The sequence below is a fragment of the Salvia miltiorrhiza genome, chromosome 1 (genome assembly GCF_028751815.1).
Source record: "Salvia miltiorrhiza cultivar Shanhuang (shh) chromosome 1, IMPLAD_Smil_shh, whole genome shotgun sequence".
Lineage (NCBI taxonomy): Eukaryota > Viridiplantae > Streptophyta > Magnoliopsida > Lamiales > Lamiaceae > Salvia > Salvia miltiorrhiza.
In genome coordinates, this window is record NC_080387.1 from 975,855 (window position 1) to 998,751 (window position 22,897).

Below are 22,897 nucleotides of genomic sequence, written 5' to 3' on the forward strand. Positions count from 1 at the left end.
GTTGGCGGATAAAACGCTTTCTCTCCCGAGTTTGACTCCGAATCCATGGGAAATATCCATCGTTCTTTCTGCTCACGTTTTAAACCGTGTCATGGGTTTATTTCCCAGTGCACGGGGGTGTTTCTCTTGGGATCTCTTAATGGCCTTCGTGCCACTATGCGGGATGTTCTAAATTTCGTAGTCCTTTGACAATGGACGGTCCGATTTGTTCTTTACTCGAAATATTTTCTCACATTTTCCTTGTGTAGGTACTATGGACTCTTCCGATGCTCGCCGTACTCTTGAGAAGGAGTTTGACAACGCAGGGCTCAGCTCTGTTGCCCACACCACTGAGGTTCCCGCTTCACTGATTAACGGTCTGCCGGCCAGCACCGTCTTCACTGCACCACCAGGCTTTCACACCATCTCTGCCACCCCGCTGACGGGTCTGAATGCTAACACCCAGAGATCTATTCTGGTGACCCCGGGCTCCGATACGCCAAGCTTGGTCCCCACATCTGGTGGTGTACCGCTGAATTTTATGCTGTCAGAGCAGATGATGGCTCTGCTCAATTACGCCGTTGTGCGACAGGCGATGGGAACTCCTCTGTTATCCACCGTCCCCGCCATGACTCCCCTGTTGGGAGGACTCAACCCCCAGGGCACTGAAGCCCCGCCTCCCGCTGCTCTGGAGGTGAACAATCAACTCGCTGCTAAACAAACCCTGCCACCTAAGGAGACACGGAGAGTCCCTGCTGAAAGGGAATTGGAGAGACGCCCGGAAGGGAGCCGCGCTCGTCTAGGGATCATTGTCAGAAGGGAAGGTGTCGATGAATCCGACAGTCACTCTGTCACTCCTATGTTTGAGGAGGAAAGACCAAGGGAGACCGCTAAACTGAAGAATCAAGTATCACAGCTGAAACATCAACTCAGAGATCTGGAGGACAGCCTGAGGGAGAAATCTCAGAGAGACGAGAGGGTACAGAGATCAGAGAGATCTCATAGGTCAGAGAAGTCATACCGGGCAGAGAAATCACACCGGTCAGAGAAGTCGCATCAGGTTAAAGGGTCAGAGGGACGAGACCAGGAGTATTCCTCTGGGAGGCAGGAACACAGGGCCCACAAGCGTCACCATGACATGCCGAAAGAAATGAGAGAACATGGGAGATACAAGGAAGATAAGCGGGCCAGAACGTCAAAGGTCCCCACCACTGCCAGCCGCAGCCCCTTTTCCGCGAACATTCTAGCGGATACTCTGCCACGAAGCTACAAACCTATCTCTCTGGTCTACGATGGTACTACCGATCCGGGAGTACACCTCAACCGGTTCGAAGGATTGGTAACTCTCCACATGTACACTGAGGGCATCAAATGCCGGATATTCTCCACTACGCTAACTGGACCGGCCCAGTTATGGTTTGGGACGCTCGCCCCAAATTCTATTCATTCATTTGAAGACTTATAAACGCGTTTTCTGAGATAATTCGCAAGCTCACGAAGGGTAGGGAAGTCAGCCCTCTCCTTAATGGATATAAAGCAAGATCAGAATGAAACACTACGAGAGTATACTGCTAGGTTTAACCTTGCTGCTTTGGAGGTGCCGGAGGCAGAATCTCAGATCAAGAACTGCGCCTACGTCAGAGGGCTCAAGCCGGGGCTCTTCTTCGATGAGCTGCAAACAGACCGGCCGGTGACTTTGATGATATCATGGCTAAGCTGCCAGGGTATTTACAATTAGAGGATGCCATGATGGCAAGAAAGGCTGAAAATGATAAACATAAGGCTAAAAGAGCCGAAGAAGCACCAGAGCGGAATCGACACCAGGATAGGGCTCCTTTCAGAAGATTACCCCCAAGGGTGCCTCCTTCCCAAGCAGAGATACCACCTCGCCAGCAGCGTACCGTAAACGAAGTTACTCGTTTCGACGAGTACACCCCCTTGAACAAGCCACAGGAGGAGATCTTCCATCTAATCAAGAATCAACCGTTTTTCAGGGCGCCTGGGACTTACAGAGATGGGCAGCCACAACAAGGACCTAACAACAAACTGTGCGAGTATCACAACTCTTACGGGCATTATACCAAGCATTGCGGGCACCTAAAGCATCAGTTGGAGTTTCTAGTGCGTCAGGGTAATCTGGATCAATTTATTGCCAGAGGGAATGAAGGCCGAGATCAGAGGCCAGAGCAGAAAAATGAGCCCCGACAGGATCAGGGGAATAACAGGGATCGTAGACAAGAGGAAAATCGGGATAACCGCAGAGGAGGAGCAGAGGGTCGGGTACCTCCCTTCCCATACCGAAGAGAAGTACACATGATCTTTGGGGAAAATGGGATACCTACATCCAACAGGGCCAAGAAACAGGTTGTACGTGCAGTAAAAACCGGGTATTATTCCAAGCAAGTGATGGAAATTACGGGCGCGGCAGAAGAGCCGGTCATCAGTTTTGGGGCAGAGGACCTGCGAACGCTTATGTATCCGCACGACGATGCGCTGGTTATCACGGCAGACATAGCCGGTTGCATTGTTCATCATGTCTTTGTAGACTCGGGCAGTGCAGTAAATATATTATATCTGGAGTGCCTCCAGAACATGGGAGTTGAAACCCACATTGAACCAACAAACGCCCCTTTATTCGGGTTCGGGGGAGAAATGGTCATGCCAATAGGTTTCGTGGAGTTGTCGTTAAGTCTCGGCAATGCGGACGCTAGCAAGACCAGGGTAATACGATTCCTGGTAGTAGATATGCCAAAACCATCCTACAATGTGATACTTGGCCGACCTGCCTTGACGACGTTCAGGGCAATCATCTCCATGTTCCACCTGAAGATGAAATTCCCCATTGGAGGAGGAAGAGTGAGAGAAGTATGGGGTGACCAAAAAATGTCGAAAGCATGCCATGTACAGATGCTTACACACTCCTCGGGGCAGAAAAGGGAAAGAATAACAGAAGGACCGGATACCCAGAAAAAGGGAAAGGTGGGCGAAATCACCGCTCCAGTAGAGGAGCGTCAGGAGTTGGCGAAATTGTTAAGTGACCGAGACAGTACAGAGAAATCCGCGCTGGTCTCCACCAGCGATGTATGTAATATGATAGAATTATTCCCCGGGCGAGAGGGTTTTCAGACCAAGATTGGGTCCTCCATGAACGACCAAACCAGAGAAGAAATAGTCAGCTGCCTTAGGAGAAATGCGGACGTATTCGCCTTCAGCACGACCGATCTAAAGGGGATAGACAGAGGGTTGGCAGAGCATTGCCTCAACGTGGATCCTAAGGTCAAACCAGTGAAACAAAGAACGAGACACTTTGGGGCCGAGAAAGACGCTGCAATCAGGGAACAGGTCCAAGGGCTGCTGGACGCAGGGCATATTGAGGAAGTACAATACCTAGTGTGGATTTCGAACGCCGTGATGGTGGCTAAGAAGACAAATACCTGGCGAATGTGCGTGGACTATAGAGATTTGAACGCTGCCTGCCCAAAAGACCACTACCCTCTGCCGAGGATTGATCAGCTAGTAGACTCTACCTCTGGTTGCGCGCTTTTGTCAACGATGGATGCGTACCAGGGCTATCACAAGGTGAAGATGCATAGAGGGGACATTGCTAAAACGGCTTTCGCCGTCTGTTGTGGGGTTTATGGCTGGAAGAGCATGCCATTTGGCTTAAAGAATGCAGGGGCCACGTACCAGAGAATGATGGAAAAATCTTCAAAGAACAGCTCTCTAAAAACATATCGGTTTATGTCGATGATATGCTTGTGCGCAACGTCAGGGCAGAGGATCACATCTCTGACCTGGAAGAAGTCTTCACAGTCATCAGGAACCACCGACTCATGCTCAACCCGGCGAAGTGCACTTTTGGAGTCACCACGGGAAAATTCTTGGGATACAAAGTTACTCCTTCAGGGATTGAAGTCAATACAGAAAAAGTCAAAGCTATCATGGAAATGACACCGCCCAGAGGAATCAAGGAAGTACAAACTCTGAATGGGCGTATCACTGCTCTGAGCAGGTTCATCTCACGATCAGCGGAGCGCAACATGCCATTCTTTAAAATCCTGAGGAAGGGCACTAAATTTCAATGGACGGCGGCATGCCGAACAGCTTTTGAAGATCTTAAGGCGTACCTGGCGGAGCTCCCAACTCTGACCAAGCCAGTTCCGGGAGAAATATTGTACTTATACATAGCAGTGGGCGACGAGTCAGTTAGCTCTGTGCTTATCAGAGAAGAGGGGAATCAACAGAGGCCAATCTATTTTGTCAGCAGGATTATCCAGGGCCCCGAATTAAATTACACGGAAATCGAAAAGGCTGCTCTGGCGGTCATGGTCACGGCACGGAAATTGAGGCCTTATTTTTTGTCACATCGGGTAGTGGTGCAAACTATTTTGCCTTTCAGGCAGGTGCTGGGGCGGCCGGATTTGTCAGGAAGAATGGTCAAATGGGCTATGGAATTGGGGGAGTATGACGTCGAATATGAGCCAAGAACGACAATTAAAGCACAAGCTCTTGCAGACTTCATCCAAGAAACCACTCGACGACCTGTGCAAGAATTTTGGATTGCTTTCGTTGATGGGTCGATAACAAAGAAAGGGTGCGGAATTGGGGTGTACATCATCTCCCCAAGCTACGGAGTATATCAATTTGCCATCAAATTCACTTGCAGGATGTCCAACAACGAGGTCGAGTACGAGGCCGTGGTCAGGGGGCGCATATTTTGTCAGAGTTACGGGCTGAATGTGTTATCATCAGAACCGATTCCCAATTAGTGGCTCAACAATTGTCGAGGGCATATCATGTCAAGGACCATCGGATGAAAGCATATCACTGCAAAATCAATGGAATGAAACAAAAATTCATGGAGTTTAAAATCGAGCAGATTTCCCGGGAAGAAAATACAAAAGCAGACTTATTGGCGCGAATGGCCAGCGCGGTGGAACAGACATGGAATGATGAGATCATATTGCTCTATGACACCAGAGAAATAGGGACTTCACAAGTCTTTTCAGTGGAGATCAGGGATGACTGGCGCGTCCCAATTATGCATTTTCTTAAGACAGGGGAACGGCTGAGCAAAGAATCTAACAAGAGGGCTCGATACGAGAATTATTGTCTAGTCAATGATCAGTTGTACAAGCGGTCTTTTACCCAACCCTTATTAAAATACTTATCTCCCGAAGAGGCTAACTTTGCTTTAAAAGAAATTCATGCAGGTTGCTGTGGGGGGCACACGGGATTCAGAGATCTCGTACGAAAAATCATTCGGGCAGGGTTCTATTGGCCTAACATCAACAAGGATGCCAGGGAATTCGTTCGCAAATGTGAGGCTTGCCAGAGGCATGCTGGGAGAATCAATGTCCCAGGGGAAACCATGGGAGTCATGTATGCTGCATGCCCATTTGACAAGTGGGGCATAGACATCGTCGGGAAACTACCTACAACACCAGGGGGAAAATGCTTTCGCATTGTAGCGGTGGATTACTTTTCGAAGTGGGTGGAAGCTGAGGCTGTTGCAAAGATTGACGAGGTCACAGTGGAGCGGTTTATCTGGCGAAACATCTGTTGCCGATATGGAGTCCCCAGAATCATCGTCTCAAACAACGGAATCCAGTTCACCGGTCAGAGGATTGCTGATTTTTGTGACCGAATGGACATCACCCAACGCTTTGTGTCCGTGGTGAAGGAATATTAAACTGAATTAACGTTCCGCTTTGCCCGACGATCGTTTCTTGGATTATTATTAATTTATCATACAACGATTAATCCTAACATGCTCCTATGAACTTAACAGCTGCACGTTGGAGTTCAGAAATACCTAAAGAATTCAGAAGAATTCGTCAATCTGTCGCTGAACAGGTCAGCCAACTTCAACGCTCCGTTTGACCCCTCAAACGACCTCCAATCGTCTTCGAAAGAGCTTTCCGTGGCCGCCTGTTTCACCTCAATGGGAGTTCTGTAGAGGAAGTTATGGCTGTTCTTCGGAGACTGCCAGAACTTGATTTCCTGCGAAAATCTGACTCCAGCTCAGATCTTCTGAACTGTATCCCGCTCAGCTTTCACCGTTGGATGGACAACGAACTGTGAAAGTCCCACGAGAGAAAAATCTCCTCACGTTTCCTACGCTCCACAGCTCTCCAAAAAAACCTAATATTTTATCAGAGTGTTTTCCTGAGAGCTGACAGCTGTATTTATAATAAAATAAATACGTGTAGGCACAGAATTAGTGTAGGAGGCGTTTTTCTCTTCTTCTAGGGCTAGGAGACTTTGGGCCAGTCCAGGGACCAGATACAAGGAATAAAGATGGGCCTCAAATAAATTAATTTATCTGACATCTTATTAGTATTAAGATCTTATAAGTCACCGAGAACTCTAATTCTTCACTTAAGTCAGATAGAAGAATATATCTCACTGTGGTCCTATCAATACGTATGACGTACCAGTATAGATAAGTAGTCAAGACAAACTACTTCCATCTATACCGCAGCCTAAACCAATAACTTGTCCTAGAGTTATTTCGGCTGTGATTATATTATATCTCTTAAGGTTAATCCAATTATATGGTCTTCTGTGATCTACAACACACCATATAATCTACTTGTATAGAGATAGAGAACATACATATACAATCATGAACACAATCAGATAGGAGACTAGATAGTGAACTTAGGAAACATTGTATACAAGCATAAAACGTTCTTGCTTTCAGTATACAAATCCAACACGTGGCTCATCCGCAGGCAAATGGGCAAGTGGAGTTAGCAAACAGATCGATCTGCGAGGGAATCAAGAAGAGGTTGAACTAAAGCAAGGGAAAGTGGGTCGAGGAGCTGGATACTGTCCTTTGGGCCTACCGAACTAGCCCAAAGACAGCCACCGGAGAAGCTCCTTTTACTTTGGTATACGGATCCAATGCAGTCATACCAGCAGAGGCCAGATTGGAGTCACATTGTATCACGACCTACAACACAGAACAGAACTGTGAACTCCGCAGAGCAGAGCTCGACTTGGTGGAAGCACAGAGGGATGAGGCTCAAGTCAGAGCAGCGAAGTATAAAAGCATCATCAAGGCGGGATACGACAAGAGGATCAGAGCAAGAAAGCTAACCAAGGGCGACTTAGTCCTCAAGAGAGCTGACGCATTGAAGCCAGTAGGGAAATTTGAACCCAATTGGGAGGGTCCCTTCATCATCACCGAGGTCCTGGGCGGTGGAGCATACACTTTGTCGGATCCAGACGGCAGAGCCCTCCCCAGACCATGGAACATCAATACTTTGAAAAAGTTCTATGTGTAATATTGATTCGATGACATGACAAATTGTAGACCGAATACTCTTTTTCCCCATAGGGGTTTTAACGAGGTTTGGGGCCATGATATCAATAAAATCGGATACGTGGTTCTAGGGAATTCCCTGGTCTTGACTCATTTATTTTAATTATTACCTTCCAAATTGCATATCGTACTTAACATGTTCATGCAGAGCATTGCACATGTCACCAGAGGGGGGAGTAGGGTGTATACCCATAATCCACAATTTACAAATTCAAAATTGTTCCCTAGCAAGTCAAGGGAAAAACAAATACAAAATTGCTTCCTAGCAAATCAAGGATAAAGCAAACATCAAGGGCAGATAAGAGGAATCATTATAACCGTAAGCCACGAAAGTTGGTTGCACCCCCCGGGTCTTCCATGCTCCGTGCAGGGTGTTACTGTTGAACCGTAAGCCACGAAAGTTGGTTGCACCCCCTGGGTCTTCCATGCTCCGTGCAGGGTGTTACTGTTGAACCGTAAGCCACGAAAGTTGGTTGCACCCCCGGGGTCTTCCATGCTCCGTGCAGAGTGTTACTGTTGAACCGTAAGCCACGAAAGTTGGTTGCACCCCCAGGGTCTTCCATGCTCCGTGCAGGGTGTTACTGTTGAATCGTAAGCCGTGAAAGTTGGTTGCATCCCCAGGGTCTTCCATGCTCCGCGCAGAGGGTTACTGTTGAATCGTAAGCCGCGAAAGTTGGTTGCACCCTCCGGGTCTTCCATGCTCCGCGCAGAGAGTTCCAAAGGGAAGCAGCGAAGGGAAGCAGCAAAGGGAAGCAGCGAAAGAAAGCACCAAAGGGAGCAGCGAAGGGATAACCCAGAGGGAGGAGTCAGAGAAATCCTCAAAGTAAGAGTCAGAGAAATCCTCACAGCAGGAGTCGGAGAAACCCCTGAAGGTGGAGTCAGAGAAATCTTCACAGCAAGAGTTAGAGAAATCCCAGAAGGAAGAGTCAGAGGAACACCCAGATAGAGGAGACAGAGTAACCACAGAGGGGCAAACCAGAGACGCTCCCGAAAGAGGAAGTCAGAAGAATCACTTAGAAGGATCATCCAGAGGTATCAAACAGAAAGCATAACCAGGAAAGCTACTCAGAGGAAAGCCGACCAGAGAAACCACTAAGGGAAAGAGTCAGAGAAGTCACGAACATTCTAGCAAGACAGAGCTACTAGCTTGGCCAGAGGCAGAAGAACCATTCAGAGGAATCATCAACACTTCAACAAAAATAAGAATTCCACTCTACATAACAAAAACATACGTCATATCTCGAGATCCTGGAATACAAGTCCATATCAACCACAACAAACAACAAAACAACATGAAAGACGACTGAAGGCAGAGCCAGCACAGAAATTAAAAGAAGAGATGAGTCAAGAGGAAATTTCATTCATAATGCCAAAACGACAGGATTGTACATCAAAGATCAAAATAAATACTAAATATTTACAAGTTCGGGATTACAAAAATTCTAATAAACTAGGGGAGGGGATAACAAAGCAATCAAGAGGGAGGAGCAAGGACAGTGGACTCGGGAGCGGTAGAGATGGGAGGATTTGCAATAACCGGGGGCACCGCTTCAACCTCAACTTCAGCAGTAGCAGCTTCAGGGGCCTAGCCAGAGGGTCCTCCTGCCTCAAGCACGGGCAACGTGCCGGAGTCCTTCACCACGGGGAGACGTGCTTCCACGTCTAGCAACTGCAATGCCTCTTGCACATATTTTGTCTCATCTTTGTACAGGGCAAGGAGTTGATCCACCGCGGCGGAGGAAGAAGCAGGATCCTCAAACGCTGAGGCCTGGAAACCGGAGGGCAGGGGAGGCTCCATGCTGAATTGTGAAAACCCCAGGGAACTTTCACCAGCCGGACCCCGTAGCTGGTTCACGAAGTTCACCAAGGAGGCGCAGAAGGGAGGCCGGTATACCGGAGCAGCAGGCACCGATGCAGAGCCGACCCCAAAAGTAAAATAGGGAAGGGCCTTCTCCAGAACCGGATACCACCACTCGGGCTTCGCCGGGGACTCTGCTGTAATCCCCAACAGCTGGTTCAAATCCTCATCCTTGATGTTTACATGACAGGGAATCCATGTCCAGAGTCGCGATCTGCTCCGCGGATGCGCCCGCTATCTCTAACGCCTTTGTTGCGGATTGCTTTATTACATAGGCGAAGATGGAGCCAAAACCCTCCAGATAATCCGGAGTCCGCTGAAAGGCTGCCAAAGTACCCTCCAGCATCATACCCAGGAAGTGTTGGCCCTGAGGAGAAAGAAAGAACTCTAGGCGCTGGTCCTGGGTCCCCAGAGCGTAGCCACGGTTCTGAGCACCGGTACAGGCCCTCCTCCAGCCACGCTTGGCCTCCTTGTATTCCTCATCATATTTCGCCCTGAGGCGGAGGAGGCTGTCATGACCTTCCTTCTTAACCCTCTGCAGCTCAGAGGCCAGAGAGGCCTTTTCCACCTCGGCTTGGGCAAGCTTCGCTTTCAGCTCAGCCACGTCCGCCTCGGCTTTGCTGTACCGCTCCACGGTACCAGCAACCTCCTTATCACGCTGCGTCGTCCGCTGCTTCTCTGTTTCCAATTTGTTTTCCAGTGCACCATAGTCATTAATGCACTGGACCACCTCCCCGACCTGGGACTCCAGCTGCAGAGAAATGAAGGGAAAATGTCAGGGCAGAGAAATTGAGAGGTTAGTAATAAAATCATTCAAACATGTTAAATAATGTAGGGCACCTGAAGCACCAAGCGGCTGAGTGAGTTAGCCAACGCAGCCTTTTTTATCTTCTGCATGGCCTCCCTATCCTTGGGATGGATGTGGGAGAGCAGGGTGCGGACAAAATCACTCCCCTTTAGGGACGAGATCGGCCTGGAGCCTGAGGCCTCCGACTCCCCTGCGGGCAAGGCTAGTGCCTTGCCCCCTTCAGCATCCACGGAGATCGCCTCCGTTTCACCTGCCGACCCAGCCTCGGGGTCCACAAACTTGCTGCCCTTCTGTAGGCTTTTATTGCGCCGTTTCTCTTCAAGGGCCAGCGTGGTAGCCTTTCTTTTCCTTTGGACTAAACGGGAATCGGGAGTTGGGATGTTGTGGAGTACTTGGGAGAGGGGCACATCGTCCTCAACATCCACCACTTGAATGGCGGATTTCCCTCTGGTCTGGCCAGAGCCAGAGCTCCCTGCCCTCTGGCTGTCCGGGCTGAACATGGTCAGCACCTCCATGTCTTTCCCCTTGCTCGGGGGGAAGTGCTGCACAGGAGTAGTCTCCCCGGGGGCAACAGGTATCAGCTGGGAAACATTCACCGGGGTCCACGGGCTGCTCAGAGCCTTGTCCCTCATCGCCAGAGGGACGGGCAGCCGCGAGATCGGCCCTGCACTTGCTTCTCCACGACATCCCTGCAAACAAATAAGAATTTATCAACCAAGGCAAGGTAATAAATAATTTGTGCATATTTACTAACACCTAATTTTACTTATAGAGCGGCGGGGAAATAGGGGAAACAAGCCGGTGGCAGCTAAGGCCGAATTACTCTCAGCCAGCTCCTTACAAGGAAGAGGATCATCTCTATTCAGGGTGTTGAGGAAGCCTATTACACCTAAGTCAAAATCGGTGGGCTTCCCCAGGGCAGGAGGCTTATAGTTGGTCCGAGACTCATGCCATAGCAGCTCCTGAGCATCGAATTGACGCCAGGAACCCCGATTGGTTTTCACAAAGCAATAAAAGGCTATGAAGCCTTTGTCGTGGGAGTTGAGGAAATTAAGGAAGGTGGTGGGATAAGTTTTGAAGGCGGCAAAGCTGTATAAAGGGTGGCCCTGCCACCTCAGGGTTTGGGTTTGAAGAAATAGGGTAGCGGTGTCCTGAACACTATGAGTTGTGCAAAGGATATGGAAAGAAAATAACCTCCGGAGAGCGGAGGGAGCCACTTGGAAGAAGGGAATTCGGAAGTGATTGCAGACTTTTACTAAGAGGGCGGGAGGGGGAAGCCTTAAACCAGCATCCACTTGGGCACGAAAGAGGGGGATTTTATTCATGTGCAGTTTGGTGAAGGGCTCGGAGGCCTTGGAATAGGGCTCAAAAGTCAAGCCCTCCGGACATTGGCACCTATCAAACATTCTCTGCATCTCCGCAACACCTAAGCGGGATGTAGGAATGGTCTTGGGTGATTTGGGAGCGGAAGGTTGAGGCTCAGACGACGCCGGGGAATCCTGAGATAGGCTAAGGTTGGAAGGAGGGGGAGAGGAAGTTGGAGAAGCTAGGGGAGAAGGAGAAGGAGAGGGAGAGAAATCAGGTTGGGCACCGGAGGAGGCCATGATCGTAAAAGCACAAGTATTCCCTTGAAAAAAAAAACTAGGGCTCCACGCTCAGTCAGAGCACCAACAATTCCAGAAAAACTATACACTAAAAACAAGTATCAGGAGGGGAGGATACGCGATTTACCTAAGACAAAGAACTGGAGCGGAAGGATTGCGAGAAATACGCCGGAACAGGGAGGGGATCGCCGAAAATCAAGAGAGAATCGCGAAGAAGTAAAATGGAAGAAGATGAATAGTAAGGATTTGAATCGCCTAAGTATAACGTACGCGGGTAACCACCAACTAGCGGGATGAGCGACACGTGGCACAGAGGAAATAATCGACGGTCAAGGATTCCTACGGAGAGACGAAAAGACGCGAAGGTTAAAAAGTAACCTCGAAAAGCGGAAAAGTACACTGTAAAAAGGGCGGGCATTTAATGCGGATGACGTCAGCCACGCGGGCGAACACTCTGACTAGATTACTCTGCTCCAGAGCGAACTAGTCAGACCAGAGGGGGGAGTAGCTGATGAGGAGTAATATGTGCAGAGCAGAGAAATGATCTTAGCCAGAAGGATAGGCTTGTCAGAGGAGCGATTTACACCAGAGAAGCCATTCTTGCCAGAGAGATGGTTTTCGCCAGAGGAATCACCGGAAGGGCGGGAAAACCTCCCGCCTGGGGACAGAATTACCATTGTGCCCCTGACCATGCAAGACGCGTGTTCCAGCGATGAAGTTACCCTTTTACCCTTAACGTGTAATCTATAAATAGCCATGAGCTTGTACCTTGTAGACTTACGCTTTCAATACTTTCACTACTGCAGTAATCTTTTCTCGTGCTCTCAACAATCTAACAAACTTTTCTCACTTTTCCGATCAATCTCTAGGTAAAATCCATAATTCACCGATAATTTACCGAACAAATGATCACCGTTCATTTACGCTTTACCAAGATAAGTGTTATAAATCTTACTGTGACTATCCAAGGACTTGTCAGTTAGACTGACAACACCAGCAGCGGAAAAATAAATTTTTAGGAAATAGCATTTGTGATTAACACTTTGTCAGTTTTAGGTTTCTCTTTTTCAGTTAACCAGTTTCAGTTAGATAAAGAGTTTGAACACAGCAGAAGAAAGGAAAGAACTGAAAACGATAAACAACACAATGATTTTTACATGGTTTGGAAAACGAGTTCCTACGTCCACAACCAACTGATCAAACTGACAAACACTCTGGGCTTGTGCTTACGGGTGCACAACAAACCTTAAACTGAAACAACAATGTTTCAGTGCCAATACATTGGATTGGACTTCTCGTCTCCTTCTCAGCTCGCAGTTGCTAAGACAACACACGTCTTGCTTGTGGAGGCCAAGAACTCTTGAGTTCAGACAACAGTCTAGAACTCCCTCTCTCAAACTCTCTTTTCGCTCTTTTGAAAAGGGGTTCGAATACCAACTAGATTACTGAGAACAAGCTCTTAGTAATCGAGGCTTAGGCTAAGGGTTACAATGAGATTGCCTAAGAATGTAAGAGAATTTTGGTAATCAGTGAAATGATTTGGGCTTTGTGTATTCTCTTCTTCTATTCAAACTTTAGAAAGCAATGAATAGGCCGAGTCGCAAATTTGGCAGAGCTTTAGCTTGATTGTTTGAATCGGTGAAGATTGATGATGATCTTCGAGTTCTATTTATATGCGGAGCCTTGAATAGATCCGTTGGTGAGATGGTCTTCAAGATTTCTGCCGTTGTGAGACAAATTTGAATCTTCGGCTGAGGCTTCAATCTTCAGGGCTCCTGATTGGTTGAGGATTGGGCGTTCTTAGCAGTAAGAGCATGACGCTTCTGAAAAGTTAGCACATAATAGGAAACTCTGTGCAGATGAGGACGATCTTCTTATCACTCGCATTTAATGCAGTTGTACTTGGCTTGAATACGTGGCTTGTCTTCAACATAAGTCTTCAGTCCAAGAAATAATATCTACTGATACTTGATTCAAGTATTAGTCCGCTTTTTCCACGTGGCTAACACTAGTATTCAATCATAATTGAGTCTTCAGTGAAATTTCGCCCTTCAAATATTTCAGTATTTTGTCTTCTTTTACCAGCATATTAACATTTCCTATCTTCTTTACTTGATATCCATTCCAATTTATCAAAGCTAAAAAGAGCAATTGTGTCTAATACATCAACTTACACCTAATTTTAATTTTGCTAACAAAATAAACATTTACCTTCAAATACACAAATTTGCAATTGTTCTGATTTTCACATTTATCAATTATCTTTAAATTAATATCATCATGACTAATTTACAATTGTTCTGATTTTTACATTTATCAATTATCTTTAAATTAATATCATAATGACTAATTGAATTGGAGAATTAATACCATCCAAAGCTTAAAGAATAAGTGAACGTGTGATTTTTGTTGGATATATATATGTTTCGGGGTGATGAGTATTATTTTTGCGGTGATGAATATATAAAATTTGAAGTGTGGGCCGGCCCAGAATGGTAGACGCTTCTTCTCCAAGAAAATTGAAGATTCGTGGGAGTTAAGTCGAAATGTAAACGCTCCAACAACTTTGACTCACTTTTGTTCTATATTTCTATGCTAACCTAATTAATTAAATGTAGTGATGCCACTTTTTCTCATCTCATTATTATAGTTTACAAAAATACAGTTTAATTTGCAACCAAAAGGAAAAGCATTATATTTGCAGTGGTGGAGATGCACCTACTTTCAACTTTCCCTAATTATATTAGTTTATCCTATTTGGACAGAATCTGTTCAAAAATAAAAAAGTTAAATATTTTAAAAATTAATTATATTTAAAAAATTTAGTTAGTTTTATTATTTTCTCTACAGTGTAGTCTTTTTGTAATTTTTTTAATTTAGTATTATTTTTTCAAAGTATAAAAACTATATAAAAGAATAAAATTTTTGTAAAATGTTAAAAAATTACAAAAAATACAATGTGAAGAAAATAATAAAATTAACTAAATTCTTTTTAAATTTGAACCAAAATTTTTAAATCAATTAATTTTTTAAATATTTAATTTTTTTTTATCCAGAGAAATTTTGTCCAAATAACACTAGTTTTAGTTTTAGTTTATTACCATTCATTGATTAAAATATTTATTTTGAGCTGATACATTCACTAGCTAGAATATTATAAAATGATATCACTCACTAGTAGTGATATTGGGGAACGCACTAGCCATAAATTAACGCACGCAATTTAACACGAAAGCCATTAATCCATTTACCAGCATACAGATATGGAGAACATATCACAGTCTCCAATAAGAAAGAAAAATATCTTGATAATTAATTAATACTGCATGGATATGTTAAAAAAATGGCGAGAAAGTTGGTGTATTCTGGATAGATGAGCTGGAGAGCCTTAAAACGAAAAAGTCTACTTGAATGACCGCATCAAATTTGAATATGATTTTTTTTTTGGTTCCTTTGGGGGAGATTCAATATTCTGATGTCAACAAAATTATGATTTTATTCATTCTAATGAAAATACAATTTTGTTGTTTCTAAATGTGTTAAAGTTTAATATACTCTTATTATCTCTTTCTCATTTCCTACAAATTAATACTCCACGCTGAAGATGTAAAAAATATAATATTGGATTGTGGTTTTTTTTTACCACTAGATCACATGATTGAGTAACATGAAGAGTATTTTTGAGTTTAAACAACAAAAAAAACTGAAATAACAAATTTGTGAGTAAAATAGTAATAGTTCCATAATGTATAATGAATATTTGTGAGTATTAGTATATAGAGAGTAGAGAGAGATTCAGATTGAGTGGCACATGTAGAAAGAGAAATGAAGAAGATGCGATGCAAGTTCACGTACTGCTTGCTCACCACGCAAGCAATACCTTTTTTATGAAAAAGAAAAAATATGGTTGCAGTTTGGACTTGACTCTTGCACCCCACTTCTCCACCTATATATAACTAGAAATTAGCTTTCCAAATTAATTCCTCTAAGCTCATCCTTTGATTACGTCTCTTTTTTTATTCACTTGCGTCCTTACACTTTTTTAATTTAGACCTCTAACTCTTAACTAGTTGCTTCATCACTTCAGCAGATTCATCATCCTTTAATATTCTATTACAGGTATGCTCTCTCTCTCTCTAATATCATGTATACATGATACTTTTCTATTTTACCTGTTGAACTTTTTGTGCTGTTGGTGGTAAGTCTTCTTCTTCTCTCTCCTAACTGACAAATCTATTTTCTGCCCTCCTGATTTGGGTTCTCTGAGGAATCACCACTTCCTCTTTCTCTTTGCCTATTGTCTTGTTTTATGTTGCCTGTATTATATGAGTCAAAAAAAGGGAAATATGATTTTAATGTTCTTTGTGGCCCAATCCATCGAGGCCTAAATGATTGGATGTGACAAGGGAATGAAAGAAGGTGATATTTAGTTTTCTCCTGCTTTTTTACACACACATACATGAATACATATGAGAGAGAGAGAGAGAGTTTGTTGCTTTTGGTGGTAGATCTCCTTTGGCTTTGAGGTTGTGTTAGTGCGATCCTCTCTGTGAACAACAATAGATAGTTGTATTTTTTTTAGTGAGGTTGTACATGTATGAAGCATATGAGGTGTCTCTACCTTTGTTGAGTTGGTGTGTTTAAATATAGTGATATAAGTTAGCCGAAACGTGGAGATTGGGTTGGTGTTGATACGATGCAAGCGGAGAGCCATGGTAATGATGCAGATGGAAACGGCAGCAAAGAGATTAAATCGGAGGAACACGCGGTGCCCTTTCACAAGCTGTTTGCGTTTGCTGATTCTTTCGACAAACTACTAATGATTGTGGGTTCCATTGGGGCTGTTGGCAATGGCATCTCCCTACCTCTCATGACAATCCTGTTTGGGGAACTTGTCGACTCTTTCGGCCAAAACCAAACAGACAACGTTGTTTCTGTTGTTTCTAAGGTAGTAGCTTAAACTACTGCTGCTGTCTGCTTGTCTCTATTTCTTCACTTACTCTCCTTCAAATACATTCTAGGTAGCATTAAAGTTTGTGTATTTGGCAATGGGGTGCGGCGCTGCGGCATTTCTGCGTAAGCACATTCAAATTCAACCCTTGTCACAAAATCATTCATTCCGGAATTTTGAATAATCATATATATGTTGTAGAGGTGAGTGGGTGGATGATCACCGGGGAAAGGCAGGCTGCAAGAATCAGGAGTTTGTATTTGAGGACAATCTTGAGACAGGATGTTGCTTTCTTCGACAAGGAAACTAACACCGGAGAAGTGGTGGGGCGAATGTCGGGCGACACTGTACTCATTCAAGATGCCATGGGGGAGAAGGTTGGGAAATTTATACAGCTGCTGGCTACATTTGTGGGTGGCTTTGTGATTGCTTTCATCAAAGGATGGCTTCTCACTCTTGTCATGCTATCATCCATTCCTCTGCTCGTCATATCCGGTGGCCTCATGTCTGCCGTCCTATCTAAGATGGCTTCTCGCGGCCAGAACGCGTATGCCAAGGCTGCAACTGTGGTGGAGCAGACGATTGGCTCCATTAGAACTGTATGTTGTGACATAACAAACTTGATATTTCTTTTCTTTCTGTGTAGAATCCTAATGTGTGGAAGCAATGCAGGTGGCCTCATTTACTGGCGAGAAACGAGCTGTGGCTGAGTACGAAAAGTCCCTCATCAAGGCCTATCATTCAGGTGTACAGGAAGGATGGGCCACAGGGTTAGGTTTTGGATCTGCCATGTTCATTATATTCTGCAGCTATGCTTTGGCTATTTGGTTTGGTGCAAAGATGATATTGGAGAAAGGTTATAGCGGTGGCGAAGTGCTCAATGTGATTATCGCGGTGCTAACTGGTTCAATGTGTGTAAAGTGTAAACTAAACCTCTGAAACTCGTTGTGCCACTGCCATGATTGTAACTATGTCTTAACTGTAACTGTAGGTCTCTGGGGCAGGCATCCCCTTGCATGACTGCGTTTGCAGCGGGTCGAGCAGCGGCTTACAAGATGTTCGAGACTATAAATAGGAAGCCCGAGATTGATGCGTATGATAGCAGGGGGAAGAAGCTTCAAGACATTCGTGGGGACATAGAGCTGAATGATGTTTATTTCAGCTACCCTGCTCGGCCAGATGAGCAGATATTCAGAGGCTTCTCTCTCTCCATCCCTAGTGGGACGACGGCAGCTCTGGTCGGACAGAGTGGGAGCGGCAAATCAACTGTTGTGAGCTTGATAGAGAGATTCTATGACCCCCAAGCTGGCCAAGTGCTAATCGATGGAGTCAATCTCAAGGAGTTCCAGCTCAAGTGGATCAGGTCGAAAATCGGCCTTGTGAGCCAAGAACCGGTGCTCTTCACCGGTAGCATTAAGGATAACATTGCATACGGCAAGGATGGTGCAACTACAGAGGAAATCAGAGTGGCTGCAGAGCTAGCGAATGCTGCTAAATTCATCGATAAACTGCCTCAGGGACTGGATAGCACGGTTGGTGAACATGGCACTCAGCTTTCGGGTGGACAGAAGCAGAGAATCGCCATTGCTAGAGCAATCCTAAAGGACCCGAGGATACTACTCTTAGACGAGGCTACGAGTGCTCTAGATGCGGAGTCTGAGAGAGTGGTGCAAGAGGCGTTGGACAGGATTATGGTGAACAGAACCACAGTCATTGTGGCCCATCGCCTCAGCACAGTCAGGAATGCTCATATGATTGCAGTTATTCATCAAGGAAAGATGGTTGAGAAAGGTAGCATAATTGCAGTTTCTTAGTCAGTTATGTGTCACTTCAACTCTAACAACAATTCTGTGGTGCAGGAACGCATGATGAACTTCTTGAGGATCCAGATGGGGCGTATTCGCAGCTCATACGCTTGCAGGAAGCAAACAAGGAGTCGGACAACGTCGATGAAAACGAAAGATCAGATGCGAGCATGGATTCCGGTCGACACTCAAGCCGCAAGCTGTCATCCATGCGCTCCATTAGTAAAGGAGGTTCCTCTGAGATAGGAAACAGCAGCCGTCGCCAATCATTACCGCTATCATTTGCTCTGCCTCCCACAATCAATCCATCAGAACAAGGTCCAGATTTTAGTTCTACTTCCTCTGAGAAGCATCCTAACGTCTCCATTCGTCGCCTTGCCTATCTGAATAAGCCCGAGGTGCCCGTGCTCATCTTGGGAGCTATAGCTGCAATTGTTAATGGTGCAGTGATGCCCGTATTCGGGATATTGATATCAAGCGTGATCAAAACCTTCTTTGAGACGCCGCATAAGCTACGCAAGGACTCGAAATTCTGGTCATTGATATTCGCGGGGCTGGGAGCCGTATCACTGGTGGCGTATCCAGCGAGGACTTATCTGTTCGGTGTGGCCGGGAATAAGCTGATTAAGAGGATTAGGCTGATGTGCTTCGAGAAGGCGGTTAGAATGGAGGTTTCTTGGTACGATGAGCCCGACCACTCGAGTGGTATGATCGGAGCAAGGCTGTCCGCTGATGCTGCGAGCGTTCGTGCTCTCGTTGGCGATGCCCTGGCGCAAATGGTTCAAGACTTGTCATCGGCAGTTGTGGGGCTGGGCATTGCTTTTCAAGCTAGTTGGCAACTGGCACTCATCATACTTGCTATGATACCTCTCATAGGACTCAGCGGGTTTGTGCAGGTCAAGTTCTTGAAAGGCTTCAGCGCAGATGCAAAGGCCATGTATGAAGAAGCAAGTCAGGTTGCTAACGACGCAGTTGGAAGTATACGAACAGTTGCTTCCTTCTGTGCAGAGGAGAAGGTGATGGAAATGTACAGAATCAAATGCCAAGGTCCAATGAAGAATGGGATTAGACAAGGAGTTATTAGTGGGGTCGGCTTTGGTTTATCCTATGCCTTGCTGTTTCTCGTCTACGCTACAAGCTTCTATGCAGGAGCTCGCCTTGTTCAAGATGGCAAGATCACATTTTCCGATGTCTTTCGCGTAAGCTCACTCATCATCTTCAACATGCATGCATATACACTCAATTAATTGATTCAATTAATTGCAGGTTTTCTTTGCTCTAACAATGGCGGCTATAGCAATCTCCCAATCAAGCTCATTAGCTCCGGACTCGAGCAAGGCCAAGAGCGCGTCTGCCTCAGTCTTTGCGATTCTCGATAGGGAATCCAAGATCGACCCAAGCGACGAATCCGGCGTGAAGCTAGAGAGTATGAAGGGAGAGATAGAGCTACGGCACGTGAGTTTCAAGTATCCCACTAGGCCAGATGTTCAGATCTTCCGTGACCTGTCCCTCACCATCCGCAGCGGCAAGACCGTTGCGTTGGTCGGGGAGAGCGGCAGCGGTAAATCAACAGTCGTGTCATTGCTGCAGAGATTCTACGATCCTGATTCAGGCCACATAAGCATCGACGGAGTTGAGATACAAAAGTTCCAGCTGAAATGGCTGAGGCAGCAGATGGGGCTAGTGAGCCAAGAGCCAGTCCTCTTCAATGACACCATCCGAGCCAACATCGCCTACGGCAAGGGAGGCGATGCCACGGAGGCAGAGATCATCGGTGCGGCCGAGATGGCCAACGCGCACAAGTTCATCAGCGGGCTGGCCAACGGGTACGACACGGTGGTGGGGGAGCGAGGGGTTCAGCTGTCCGGGGGGCAGAAGCAGCGCGTCGCCATTGCCCGTGCCATCGTCAAGGCTCCCAAGATACTGCTGCTGGACGAGGCTACGAGCGCATTGGATGCGGAGTCGGAGAAAGTGGTTCAGGATGCGCTCGACCGGGTTATGGTGGACCGGACCACGGTGGTGGTGGCGCATAGGCTGTCGACGATCAAAGGAGCCAATGTGATCGCTGTGGTGAAGAATGGAGTGATAGTGGAGAAAGGGAAGCATGAAACTCTAATCAACATCAAAGATGGTTTTTACGCTTCATTAGTCGCACTTCATACGTCAGCAACTTCTGCTCCTGCTTAATTAGTTTGAATCATAGATCTCATTGTTGGTGACAAGAGTTCGCATCGCTTGATATTCTCTTGGGGATTTCTTCTGCTTAATTATTAAACACCAAATTAATTTTCACTTCTCGTTGTATTTAGATTCTTCATTTTTAATACTACAAGTTTCCGCTCTTTTTAGTGATTCATTTAACTTGTACATATCATGTGCTATATATTTACACACACATACACTCATTGGATACAATTACAAAGAATAAAAAAGGAGGAGACAGAAAGTATTATGCAAAATAGACGTGTGGGCGGAACATTGAAATGTCATGCATGACGTTTGGTGGTAGGTGAAGTCATGGATGACGTAATCTGCGAACAAACTAGATTATGATTATGGAGATCCTGTGCATGTATTAGAGGGTGTTTGGCTAAGCTTATTTTAAAGAGCTTCTAAGCTTTTGGAGCTTATAAGATGTTTCAAGAGCTTATAAGATGTTATTTTTAAGAGCCTTATAAGTTATCAAAGTGTTTGGATAATTGAGCTTATAAGCTAGAGAGAGAATTCTTTTGTTAGAGAGAGAAAATATCTTTTTAGAGAGAAAAAATCGAAGAAAAATGAACGTAAATGATATATGATGGAAATAATAAATTATAGTTGAAAAATATTTGTAAAAAGATTGTTGCATATGAGATTATAAAAAAATAAGTTGGGGTAGAGGAACTTATTTTTTGGGCAGCTTATAAGCTCTTGGAGTTTATTTTTGGAGCTTATAAGCTGTTGAGGAGCTTATTTTGCCAAACACTTTAAAAGAGCTTATAAGCTCTTAAACAGCTTATAAGCTGTTTTGAGGAGCTTATAAGCTCAGCCAAACACCCTCTTAAGAGAAGAAAGGATGAGTTGCATAACATGAACAAACCGAATAAGATTGTGTTTGGCTAAACTTATTTTAAAGAGCTTATAAGATGCTTCAAGAACTTATAATAGTTTCTTAAGAATTTATAAGTTGTCAAAATGTTTGGGTAATTAAAGATAATTTATAGTTAGTGAGAGTGTTAGAAATAGAAAATTTAAAATGATATATGATTGAAAATAAAAATCATAGTTGAGTTATTTTTGTAAAATGAGTGTTGTGGGGTGAAGGAACTTATTTTTTGGGGAATTTATAAGCTTTTAGAGTTTAATTTTACAACTTATAAGCTCTTTAATTAGGAGTTTATTTTGCCGAACATTTTGAAGTAGCTTATAAGCTCCTAAACAACTTATAAGTTGTTTTAAAAAGTTTATAAGCTCAGCCAATCAACTAAATTACTATATATCATTGCCATCACCATGCCTAAAGCCCCAGCTCGAGGATTAATCTTCTTTCCTCCCACTCAACTTTTATCCTACACAACCTTTGACTATTAATGCGAATAAAGGATTCCATAATTAACGTACTATATATAGCATGCATCACTACAGCCCAGATTTTATAACTATCTTTTGAGAAGCTTCGCCAGACGCCAATCGATACAAAATTCCAAGTGCTTAGCCTTAGAAACCTAAGGCTGTGTTTGAATTTTGATTGATACACGAAGCTCTAGTTCTAGTTTAGCCCACTTATGCATAGCTCATAGCCCATTAGGTTATCACTATTGTTAAACACTAGTGTATAACCCGTCGAGATTCGACGGGATATTATTTTATGACATAATTTATAATATTTTTTTGTCAATTATCATATTGATAAATATATTATTTGTTTTATTCGGATTTTATTCATTGTCAATTTTTAACAGAACATTACTTTTATATCTTTATCATATTCTAGAATAATAACTGATACAATTGTTAGTGGTATGTACAACATATAAGATACTACAACGTTAAGCAACATAATGGATCTGAACGACAGGGAGGCGCAGATCTCTGGTTGCCCTAGGATTAGGGTTTGAACAACGAAAAAGGCAGAGACACGTAAAATAATCATAACATTAAGCAACATAACTGCATTAACTGACATTTAAAAACGAATAAAACTAACATAAGAATTAAGAAATTTTCAAAATCTTTAACCATTATGCCATAATTTACTTGAGAAAACTAAAAGTAAAAATGCTCAAAATGACCAACTACACAACATCCCACTAACTGGCCAATTGACGACATCTTCAAAAACATGCAACACAATAGTCATTTTCAATTCTTCAATTTAATTCTTGAATCTACAACAAGCCTTAAAAGCTTTGCTTCAAGATGAAGTCTCTGAATTTTGAATTATGGATCTCACATAGCCTCTGCAAGCAAAAGATAAAACATACATAAGCAATTGTCAAATAGAGAAAGTCAATACGCAATTCATCACTTAGTAAAAAAAAATGTTGCTATAAAGAAATTTTATAACTCATTAACAATTAACC

At 44.4% G+C, this 22,897-nt stretch overlaps 1 protein-coding gene across 2 annotated transcripts; it reads left to right on the plus strand.

Moving 5' to 3' along the window:
* The first annotated feature begins 15,394 nt into the window (after positions 1 to 15,394).
* Positions 15,395 to 20,691, plus strand: LOC131007209 (ABC transporter B family member 4-like). 2 transcript variants are annotated; one of them, XM_057934360.1, is made up of 8 exons: positions 15,395 to 15,698; positions 16,230 to 16,527; positions 16,601 to 16,655; positions 16,732 to 17,129; positions 17,203 to 17,441; positions 17,522 to 18,321; positions 18,390 to 19,534; positions 19,602 to 20,691. In XM_057934360.1, the coding sequence occupies exons 2-8, from the start codon at positions 16,276 to 16,278 to the stop codon at positions 20,520 to 20,522; spliced, it is 3,810 nt and encodes a 1,269-aa protein (XP_057790343.1). In that variant the 5' UTR covers positions 15,395 to 15,698; positions 16,230 to 16,275; the 3' UTR covers positions 20,523 to 20,691. The 2 variants fall into 2 exon arrangements, with proteins under 2 accessions (XP_057790343.1, XP_057790344.1); XM_057934361.1 differs by lacking the exon at positions 15,395 to 15,698 and adding an exon at positions 15,748 to 15,777.
* The last annotated feature ends 2,206 nt before the right edge of the window (positions 20,692 to 22,897 follow it).